At 38.6% G+C, this 12,050-nt stretch overlaps 1 protein-coding gene across 9 annotated transcripts in view; it reads left to right on the top strand.

Moving 5' to 3' along the window:
* LOC110838759 (phosphatidylcholine:ceramide cholinephosphotransferase 2) overlaps window positions 1-12,050 on the top strand; it is a 61,557-nt gene that overhangs the window by 23,505 nt on the left and 26,002 nt on the right. The window contains exons 1-2 of one of the 9 annotated variants that reach the window (XM_087347582.1): window positions 1,279-2,634; window positions 3,867-3,980. The exons of 4 other annotated variants lie outside the window; for them this stretch is intronic. Coding sequence is in view for 3 of the 5 variants with exons in the window: in XM_022082307.2 (XP_021937999.2) it covers window positions 48-217 (170 nt within the window). In the remaining 2 variants the exon portion in view is untranslated. Of the gene's footprint in view, window positions 1-35; window positions 218-1,266; window positions 2,635-3,866; window positions 3,981-9,622; window positions 9,775-12,050 lie in introns of those variants that run through there. 4 more of the 9 variants (XM_087347583.1, XM_022082307.2, XM_087347580.1 and 1 more) reach the window with 4 other exon arrangements.

The following is a 12,050-nucleotide window of genomic DNA, read 5'->3' as shown; positions in this document are numbered from 1 at the left end:
GCTGTTTGTTATATGTAACGTTTTCATATTTGCCTTCAGCTTTTATTATGATGGGAGTTGCTAAGAATGTTGACTCTCAGTTATTGTTCCGGTTACTGAGACTAGTGTGCAAAAAGAAAGAGAACATTAAATTACTTTTCACTTCAAGGATCAGAACTGTGGACCTGGTACTGCACTCAACAGCTCGCTCTGCGCAGAGGAATTTGCGTATTGAGAGGTGGGTAAAATACATTCCTTAAGAAAATTATCATCGAAGCTTTAAAATCAGCGATATTTGTAGAAAGATGAACGAAAAGGCGGGTTTCTAATTTGGAGCTACTATTGAATGATGTAGCAAAACAAAAAATATTTGAAAAATTGCCCCAGTCTGGGTTTGAACCTCGATCGTCCAGTAATAATAATAATAATATTTTATTACACTCCATGGATCCATAAGACAGTCAGATGACAATAGGATGTGGGAAAAGTCATACTAATAATACAATACATATTATAAAGTACAGTTCATACCATATAAATTAACATAATACAAACAAAGTGTTCACATAGAGTAATGATGTTACATATAAATCTACCCATAACACACAGAAAATAATTTATCACATTGACAGAGTAAAAGGAGTGTGTAATTAAATATCTTTTTAAAGCTGCCTTCAATTGCTCCTTCTTATTTACAAGACTTGTGAGATTTGATGGTAGACTGTTGAAAATTTTGATTCCTGCATAATATGCACTCTTCTGAAAACATGAGGGGTTGGCAATTGGTCTGTGAAACTGATATTTCACTCCGCCGACTGAGGTACTTTTGATCTTTCATTATGGAGTCTACGTGTATCGAAAATGAGATTTTAAAAAAAAAAAAAATTGTGTGATTCGGAGCTCATACTGGATGATTTTGCATAATACAAATAATTTAAAAAAATTGCCGTCGTCTTGGTCCGAACAGCTCAACTAATTTTGATTGTCTCGTATGAAGGCTACGTGAATCGTACATGGAGAATTTTAAAAATTTCCGTAATTTTGAGTTAATATTTTAATAATAGTGTTTGTAAAAATTGCCCTCTCTGGTTTCGAACCCCGATAGTCCACCGGGCGTAACACGTCACTACGCCGTCTTGTTTCTGGGTCTTGTCATTTTTGGATGTTTGATCCAGTGGGCTTGATTGTCTTGACCACATAGTCTATTCCCTCTATTCTAAGAGTGGGTGACTGTTCGTCGAAGAAATTTGCTGAAGTCATCCACCAGAAATGCAACAAGTTGCTGGCATGGCGGGAAAACAGGTCGACGTTGTATAGACTTTACACGAATCGACCGACGGTAGTGGGAGCCGCCGGCCAGACCAGTCAGAGATCTGGGGGCTAGAAGGTAGTGCGTGGCGTACGCTTGCGCGAAGTCGTGATAAATCCGTGCAGTCTATCTCTCGTACGCTTGCTGTCGAGTTCTCTGTGGCTTGCCGAGGAAGTCCGCTGTAGACTGCGGTAGATAATTTTGGCGGACCAAGCATCAGAGTGTTACGGCGGTACAGATAACGGTTCAGTGAAGAATCAAACTATTTTGCCTGCAATATTCTGGTATTTTCTGTAACGAGGTCATTCTCGTCGTGCTTTCTGGACGTCTAAGCTACTGTACACGTATATATACTGGTGACGTCATTAACTTTTTCCTCTGCGTGATATGTGTTGGAGGATTTTAGAATGTCGTCTGTGAGTAATACGCTTATTAAAAGTGACGTAATGACGTTTCTACCTACAGAAGGTTATCGCCACGGACATATCAGTGTATGAAACTAGAAACGGAGGAGGGATGTGCTACTAAGCGCTAATTAAACAATGTTTTCTGCTGGAATTGTGAACTGTAATGTGTGAGAAGAAAAACTATTTTCGAAAAATATTAAGCAGAACATATGCTATAAAATAAAGAACTTGACTAGTGTTTTGTTGAAATTATACGTCATATCTCGTCACGATATAAGTTTATTGTAACTTTTTCGAGAATGTTTGTGAAGTTTTAAGCCGAGAGGCATGTTGTGTTATGATGAGGGTGGAATTGGGTGCTTAAGATTTGAGATGATTCTCCGAGAATTTTTCGTAAACTGAACTGAAGTCGGTGACCCGCTCTTGGAATGTTATGTGCAAATTCGTGCGCTGAATAATATTTATTAGAACTTTAAAATAGTGAATGATAAATTTCTATATTTGCGTGATGTTTCCTATAAATAGAATGATGTATGTTGAAGGACTAACCATTTATTTTAATAATTGAGAGACTGCATTCATTCGTAATTAACATATTCTTCCGAAATAAAATTTTGTTTAAAGTTGACATTTGTGTAACGGGAATTTACAATCTATGTCATGCTGTTTGAGTCATGTTTGTTGTTGCTTATAACATAAATGTCCAGAACAATTAACAGCATGGAAGAACCGATGTGTATTTAAATTTCTGTGTGTGTGTGTATATATATATATTTATATTCGTGTCTTTGACCAAGTGAAATTGTGAAAGTTTTTATCTTACTTTTTTTGCGAACTGATAAGGACTGATGATAAAGGACTTCCGTTTAGCTTAACTGCCATGAAGCTTCAGCTTATAGTTGTGGAAACTGGCGAAAGATGGAGGCGTGCTCTTCTCAGGTGAGAGATATAACACTTCTCAGTTTCGTCTCGGAATTTACTCTTTTGTTTAAATAATAATTTCGGATTATGCAAATGTGTCTGCTGATGATTGAGGGTGTGTGTATTTTTACAAATTAAATTTTGGCCGCCCATTAACAAGGTGGCAAGACTCGATCTCTTGATGTGGAAACAGGCGCTGTGGCCTAAATCCATTAAAGAAGAAGAAGAAATTTAACCCTTTGAGACCGAAGCTTGTCCTAGTGTTTTAAGTCAGTCCTTACCGCAAAGAGAACACGACGCGTCTTAATGCCAACGATCAGTTGGCTAATGCCATTTAGGAAAACATTAGCTGTTTATTATTAGAATCAAACGAACGCAGATAGAATCCGTGGGGCAGAATAGGGAGTTATTGATTGTTAAAGCAGATGGTACATTTACTGTTATGGGGTTAACGCTTTGATTTGATAACGAATGAGGTATGTTATTTTAGGCCGTAGTAATGTGTTATGCTGTTTAATAATGATAAATGCTTGTTAATAGGGTATGAGCTAGTGTACAGCCTGTTCATTTTTTTTTAAAGTGGGTATATTTTAATTTTGATGGGCGTCCACGAAAAAATAATTTATTTTATCTGAAACAGCTGTCGTTTCAAAGGGTTAAATTCAGACTTCGGGGTTCTGAGCCAGTGGGTACTCGTTTTTGAAGGTGTTTGTACACGTCATAAAATTAACGCCACATTCACCGTCATGTCTTATATCTTGCACAACTGCAATTTTGTTACGCCAGACGTAAAATAAATTTCCACACCTGTCGAAACCACTATCCGTTTATGTAGCAGTATCCTGCCACGTACGGGACGTTTCGTCTCTTCCGGTTTAATGTCATCTTTTCAGTGGTTTTCCTTATATATTTTCTTTATCCTAGGTTTGAATGCAATCTTGTTATTTTGCTGTTTTTTCCGTTCTTACATGTTGATCCGATTGAATGTGTAGCTATTTTAAATTTTCTTCATTTCTTTTATGATCTAATAGTCTGTAACCTGCAGTTCAGATAAATTATCAACACAACACACAAATTGATTGAGGGTTCAGAGACTCACACACACAATGTCAGACACTTGAAGAAGCTTTGTTCTCGTATAAGAATTTGCCGTTCATAATTATTTAATACTTTTAACGTGGCCGTAAGTAAGTTACTAAGGTAAGTTAATATACTGTTCTAAAAGTAAAAGGAAAAATAACGGGTTGCAGATGGTGAGTTCCTGCAGAGACCTACAATACCGACCCCATGTAATGCACAAGTTCTCGGCCTTTCCCAGACCTGGTGCCACATTCGACCTGCATTACAGATTCGCTGTCCTCAAGGTAAAAGTGAGGGCAATTTATTGAAACGTCATGGCAGTACTGTAAACAAAGGCACTGTATTAGAGATGGTGTTACAAACAGATTCACATGTCAGTCATCTGTGAGATATTTGGCACAGTTTTTGTTTGATTGGTGTTCTGGTATTAAGTATAATTTCTGTTGCGATTCGCAATGCGTCCTCTCAGGTTTTCATTGCGTATTGGTTCTTGATCTGTTATTTATAATTAAGCTGGACATTTGCTCGCAGTTATTACTAAATATTGATAACAGCAACAACGCTTGTTTTGTGATATAAAATAATTACTTCTCAGCACAAAGGGTGGCCCTATATTACAATAAGTACACAGTCGCACAAAACACATAGGCGGGCAGCGAAATGATGACCTCTGATGTTTCAATTTCTGTACCAGAAGTCACAGCAGATCAACACGTAGTGTGAAAATGGGATAGTTTCGTCTCGATCAAGAAGTGAATCGTGCAGACCCAAAACGCATATGTAGGTTGACACTCTGTCCCCAATTTATTATTTATTTTATTTATTTAGTGTTCTGTCTGAGGACAGGTCCATATGAACAGGATCCTTCCATCCTTTTCTCGGACTGGGACCTGTTCATATACGTTCTTGGCAGATGATCCAGAAGTGGTTTGCCATTGCCTTCTTCTGTGTGTGAATGGAGAAACCGGGGAAGCCCCCGGAGGAAAACTCCGTGTTGCCTAGACCACGGCCTTGCCCAACACAAGTTATAAATTCGGGCACCGCCGGGAATCGAACTCGAGACCCCCAGGATTACAAGGCCAGCGTTCTAACCGCTAGACCACGTCTGTCATTAAAATGCGCAGAGCATAAAACTATTTTTGTTGTGGATAAAAATAGATCATTCAACTCATCTGATCACACGTAAATATTTTTATAAGCTGGTATCAGTAGATGAATATGCAGGTAACCAGGTGATGGGATTATTGATGGGCGGTATGCTTGTGCATTGAGCAATTCAAACACATGTTCTAACAAGTGTATATCTCTCCGTCAAACACAACAGTCTCATATGGATTATTAAACAGTGTCATTTATTCTGTACTTGTACATTACAGATAAATTATTTTTAACTTCAGCGCTTTGAGACGAACCACGTGTATCCCAAGTAAGTCAAAACCCACCTGCTAGCATGCGACACGAGTGTTCTACGTTGTGATTAACACTTTTTTCCCCGGTAGTTCGCTCGCTGATGTTGCGACAAGGTATCGTGGCAAGTTCCTCGTTAAATGGGACACTGTACGTGACCGTGGATAAGTCTGATATCTTGCGACTTTAAACCGCAATAAGGATTTAACTGATTCTGCAACGTGTTTGGATATGTGTGTGTGTGTGTGTGTGTGTACACGTGCGCGCACGCACGAGATACTTTACTGCAAAATAATATTGACATAAAACTATTTTTGTTGCACTGAGCTTTGTTGTGTTACTAGTCGACCTTGTTTATGGAGACATTTTCTGTAAGCAACTGACCAGAAAATCGTGTCTCCAGATGGATATTGATCACAGAAAATTAAAATGTGGCATGTTTATACCAAGTTTTGCGAAGATTCGTTAAATGCTTTAAAATCTATTAACGGGTGACTAAAATTTGGTCGTTATAATTGTTAAAATTAAAGTAGGTTAATGACGAACTTTATGAAGCTGATTTCTTGAGAAACTGTTAATCGTTCAGCTAATAAAATTATCTGAGTTTTAAGGAAGGCGAAGGTTAATTACTGTGTTAAGCTTCCATCTGCTCCTGTCCTGAGCCAGATGAAACCAGTTCTCAGCCTCCTACTCTATATAAGTAGGCTATTAAGCGGATTAAGATTTGTAGGCATTATTTGCTTTTTTCTGTAATTTAAAAATTATCCGCGGACCAATGTTGGTCTGCGGACCAGCTGTTGGTAACACTTTATCTTTTCTTGCCTCTTTGACATTGATATTTATACCAATAACGCATATTTTATAAGAATGCATGATTGCCAGTCATATCTTGGTGTCACAGATAAGTGCCTGTCTTAACATTTATCATTGCTGCTGAGTGCTGTTGGCGAGTTCTTCGAGCGAAGTGAATGCATGAACAATTTCTTCTGCATGCGTGTAATCTTGTAACCGAACGTATTCCTCATAAATTTGGTATTTGTGAGATCATGTTTATTTTGGGGGAAACTTTATGTCCGATATAACGCCTGCTTCATACACGAAGATAGCATTGATCATTTGAAGATGTCTCCTGGGAAGTTGCGCCGTATAATGTGGTAGAAGTTTACCGACGTTTCGGAGCTGTTTACTGGCTCCATCGTCAGGGCGATGAGGCAGTAAACGGCTCTGAGGTGTTGGATGACTACACGGCACAACATTTTAGCATACACACACCAGTAAATGTTTTTTTGTGACATCAGTTTGTACAATTTTAAAATTGATGGGTTTTCTGGAACTAAGCAACTCCTAATAGCGCGTTTAGCTAGCCAAGAAATTTCCCGCTTTCTGTGGAACCCAAAAGTGCGTCACCGTGTTCACAAGATCCCGCCACCGGTCCTTATCAGGAGCCAAATGGATCCGATCCAATCCAATCCAATCCACTCCCTCCCACCCAGTCCCCAGCATGTGAACTGCATGGTAGTTTTGATATGTTGTGCCTTCAAGTATACAATACAAGTGTCCCAAATATATATGACTTTGTGCGTATACATATTTTTTGGGACATTCTGTATATAAAGTAAGTTTAGTAAATGCGAATAATTTATGCATATTTAAAATTATTAACAAGAGTTGTTATCGCATGGGTGTATGACTCGCGATCACATCCAGTTAAACCATCTAGTTCTCAGATTTTTCCTGTCCCAGAACTGGGGTATAAAACGCCCGTCTAATTTGTGATATGTGCAGTTCCGTAGTTTGTGAGGAAATTTCAGAATCTTAGGTTGCCCAGTCTGTAGGTCGAGAATCAGATCCTGAACACTGTGTTGTTGTGTGCGGCCCCTTTGTGTACACCTCGCACGTGTTAGCCTTATTACAAATATGTGTTTGTGCTCTGTTTCTTTGTTCCTATGATTGACGTAGACTGATCTCCTCTTGTGGCTGTCTGGCCAAAAGGCCATCCGTCGGGCATCGTGTCACAGTGACGGCGATAAATCTGTTTCGCTTTAGAAGTTCTTCACTGTTCGCTCTTGGCAAGCCGCAGTCAAGGTCAGGAGAAAGTGTCCTGAGTGCACGTGTACCCATTGTGTTACAGGTTTCTACCTCCTCACTTTGACTCATAAGTAACATTTCACCATAGCCATAATGAATGATTTTGTTGACATGCATGGAAGTAGGATTAGTTTCAGGAAACCATACAAGAAGGAACAGAAAAAGAGGTATCCGGGGAAATGGGACAGATAAGTAGGTACATACATTGATGGATAGGTCTATCGTTAGTTTTATAGATGGATTGACAGATATATAATTGGTGAATAAATTTGATGGAATGATAAGACAGATAAAGTTCTATTAGTATGCGAACAGACGACTAATAATGAGATGATAATGTTGCGTCATATTGTGATGATTATAATTGTTTAATTTTAACCGTCTAATCACAATAAAATATTTTATTAAATATTCAAATATTAAAATATATTTTAATATATTTTAAATATTAAATGTTAATTGTAGTAATAATATTTTAATATTTAATAAAATATTTTATTGTGATTAGACGGTTAAAATTAAACAATTAAACAAGACGACTAATAATTGATTTGATTTATTGGTTGTTTCACATCGCTCATCGCATTTTACTGTGCACTATTCAATGTGCGTCTGTTACGTATTTGGAAAGGATGTCAACCAACATTTCTTTTAAATTCTGAAGTCTTGATTTGATTAAATCTGTTGGTTTTATAATTATATATTAAATAGAAGTTTCATCCCCCCGCCTCGTTAATTTTATTTGATACATGTCATTGAACATTTCAAGGGGATAGAATGTAATTGAAATATATTTACGAGGACTCTGGTCGCTGTCCTACATACAAATCCTGTAACGTTTGTGAATGCAGTTTTGTTTGCCAGGAAATTCAGCAAAATTCAGAATATGTTTCTCCACGTGTCAGTGAACAGTAATGTTATGAAATGTATTGTTACTTGCAGTGCACACGTGTAATGGTTTCTTCCCTTGACCTTTCGGATTTAAAGACGCGAAGTATTTCTACCGTGACCTCAGATCATATACATGGCTACCAACGTGGAGTCATCATTTCCACACGATGACTACTCTTTTGATGTAGTATTTTATTATAGTAGCCCCTTTGTGTGAACGAACCGAACTGTTTTATCTGTACAGCGCGTATGTACGCAACGGGAGAAAGACGAATATTTACGCATAAATTTTATTTAAATTAAGTATTTATTTATAATTAAAACTTGTGGGATATTCCAATTGACCAGAGGTTTATTATTTCGCACAGTGGCGCTGCGTTGTGATAGTTTTATATATTACACTGTTGTTTATGCATGTTTATTGTTTTGCACTATAAAATCGGTTCGCCACGGTGGTCTAGCGGTCAGAACACTAGCCTAAGCCTGGGGTCCCGGGTTCAATTCCCGGTGGTGCTCAAATTTATAACTTGTGTTGGGCAAGGCCGTGGTCTAGGCATCACGGAGTTTTCCTCCCGGGGCTTCCCCGGTTTCTCCGTGGCATCCCAACAATTACTCCATTCACACACAGAAGAAGGCAATGGCAAACCACTTCTGGATCATCTCTGCCAAGAATGTATATGAACAGGTCCCAGTCCGAGAAAAGGATGGAAGGATCCTGTTCATATGGACCTGTCCTCAGACAGAACACTACAAATAAAAAATACTATAAAATCGGTTTGGTCCTCTACCAGCCGGACGAAAGATGTAGAAACAGAGAACACTGAACGAAATTGTTCTACCGTACAAGAATTCTATCAGAAGAATGTTTGTTTAAGTAGAAACCAACTTCGAAAGTGTTGAGAAGAATAATGTAAACCATTTAAGTCTATTTATAACAATATAGATTGAAGTTAGTAGGTTTTGAGGTTCTCACGGTGGTGAGTACGAAGATGGCTGTCTTCTGGGTTGTAGCACCGCGTAGTCTGGTAGAAGTTTACCACCGTTTCAGAAGTCCTTGCTGCCTCCATCATCAGTGATGCGCTCGTTCACACTGTACGCCTATAGATCGTGGTCTTATAGTATAGTTATGCGAATTTATGCTGACATATGTGCTTGGAATTCTATAATTTATCCGCCCATAACTGGATGTAAGAAACACTTGATCAAACATTTAGTAGGCTTGACAAAACAGATGAATCATTGGCTCCTTTTGAACAGATGTTTTTGGTGCGTTCTTCATTTGACTTTCGCAGACACATTCTGTCCTTCCTTGTTATATTACGGTTTCTGTGTAAGTCTGAGGACGTGTTTTAAAAGTTTGATGGGTGATGAACGTTACAGAATTTAATAATTGGCTTATATTATTGAAATTTATTGACATTTATTGTTAAAGTTTGAAGATCCTTTTTCTGACGCGTTTTGAAATATATATAGACAAATTAGTCAGAATTTATAAATGTGTTATTTAAATATATCGACATTTTATATCAGTATGAAGACGTATTTTGAAATTCTAATGGGTGCTTTGTCAGAATTTGTAAATATATTATTGAAATGTATTGTCATTGTGAAAAGTTGTAATTTTACTTTACGTTCAGTTTGCAATAAGAGGACACCTAACTTCGAATTATTTCAGATCTCTGCTGGAAAGAGGTAAGTTGATTGTGTAACGTAAATTATATAATCATGTAGCATGCATCGGAGAAACGAGAAAAGCACGCGGAATTAGTTAGAAAATCTGAAGTCAGTAGAGCGCTTAGGAGATAAAACATGGAACTTCCAAACAGAATGTGAGGTTAAGGGGTGGACAGAGCAGATTTTAATGGCGGGTTTTTATGTACACGGTAATTCACCTTTACTTACTGTAAAGGACAGAAATTTTCTTGACTGTAACTGAACTATAGAAAGCCTTAGCTACATGGAGCTTGTTCATTTACTCTCCGTTTGATTTGCCAGTCTGTGAAAACGTATAAACATCTTATGTTAACTTCTTCTGCGCGTTGTAATTTCTGAGGTTATGGTATCAAGTTATGAAAAGACGACAAATTCCAAGTTATTTGTAGTGCAACATTTGAGGTGCTGTGTTTGTCTTCTGATATATTCCTTAATATTTTAAGGAGACACCCATGACATTGCTATATTGGATAGCCTAGATTTAGTGGATTGTGTTGTGTACTTATCACAAGACACCTGTCGAACTTCATGTTGTCTGAGATAAATACATGCTTACGTACATTTTCTGACGCCATCTCCTGCGACAGATTTATGGGTTGTGACGACGTGTAGTCTTGTAGGTGGTTATCACCGTTTCGGAGAAACATGTTGCCTCTGTCTTCAGTGCAGAACTGAAGATCAAGCGACATCAGAACCCAAGAAACCACAATCGACACTTTCACCTCCGTGAAAACTTCTGAGTTCACATTTCACTAAACTGATTCCTGTATTTAACACCGTGGTTATAATCTTGTTGATATTTTTGGAACAGGAATAACGTTCGCCTAAACCCACGACCTACTTCCTTCCGTGCCGTTACTTTGAACTGTGGTCGTCAGCAACTCGCGGTCTGTCTTCGTCAAAATGTAAAAATGAGAGGGGAACTGGAATTCTTCGCGCGGTTACTCGTCGCCCTGATGATGGAGGCAGCAAGCACCTCTGAAACAACAGTAAGCTTCTACCATACTGCACGGCGCAACATTCCAGAAGACAGTCATTCTCAGATTCTCTTGTGTTTATTTAACGCCTGATGGTTTAAATACATTTTATTAGACCTGTAATTTTGATAAATATTTACTTATTTTACAGGCGATTACCCCCCCCCCCCAACTTATGACCTGGTGCATTTGCGACTCTCTTTTTTCATGCAAGACAGCTCCTACCCCCCTCCAATTAACGTCAGCAGCTCGAATTTACGACGGCGTACGACGCAAAAGAAAATTACGTAATAGCGATGTCTGCGGTAATGTATACTTAAGAATTTTGAAATATATTTTCTGTGCTTTATTTTCATATTGAATGCTCGTTTTGGGTTAATGCGTTTTTCTAAGCCATGTATCAGTGTTTTGTTTTCCTCAATTTCCGTAGTCAATTTTGGAATTCAGGAACGGAACTGCCATTTATAACATTTGCGCCCGTGAGAAATAAGTTTTCGGCTCAAGGCTTCTCTTTAACGAACCTATTAGATAATCATTTGGCCGGGGGGGGGGGGGAGGTCGCCTGTGTGCCAGTTAACTGATTTAGTATGTTAGTTTGACGTGTTATCGAAGTCCTGACTTCGCTTCATAAGACTGGAGATGTAAATGCAGCGTAAGATAGAAAACCTGTTTCGCTAGGAGCGGCCAGCGTTTTGCAGGACATGTGATTCAGCTGTGACCTCGTTCTTCTTGATTAAGGTCGGCCTTAAAGTCCCAGTGCTCATGCACCCAGCAGACTGTCGCCACTGCCTAATCCCAGGTGTTTGACCATCGTACGGGTTAAACTATTGTCCTTTTCCCGTTACAGGAATTAGAACTTCCCCTTTTGTCGTAGATCTTTGAAATCTTTGTGTGACTGTACTCCTAAGCCCCGACATCCTGAAGGAGTTTTAATGGAAGTTAAGTGTCATTCCTCTTGACTTCCACGTGTTATCAGTTTCACGTTCCGGCTGGTTAAACCTCGTATAAACAGCTCCCTTTATCCGTTGGGTAGGCCTTATGGGTTCACAGAAATTACAACGAAAAGAAGTACAGCCATGTGTAAGATTTGAAAATGACCAATTTTGCCTGCGATCATGTATATCTGTCGTTAGGACGGAATGTACCGTGCTCGGCTAATCTCTTTGATTAGTCCCATACGATGCAAGGCTTTAGAACTTCATCAGACCGCCTTCTCTCGTGGAATCAACTCTCCTTAACAAGGGAGCATCAGGGGGTAAGAATGAGAGTGTTACCGCC

The sequence above is a fragment of the Zootermopsis nevadensis genome, unplaced genomic scaffold (assembly GCF_977971745.1).
Source record: "Zootermopsis nevadensis isolate Lab colony 2312 unplaced genomic scaffold, Znev_1.0 Znev_ptg000012l, whole genome shotgun sequence".
Lineage (NCBI taxonomy): Eukaryota > Metazoa > Arthropoda > Insecta > Blattodea > Termopsidae > Zootermopsis > Zootermopsis nevadensis.
This window is presented reverse-complemented; position numbering and strand designations above follow the sequence as displayed.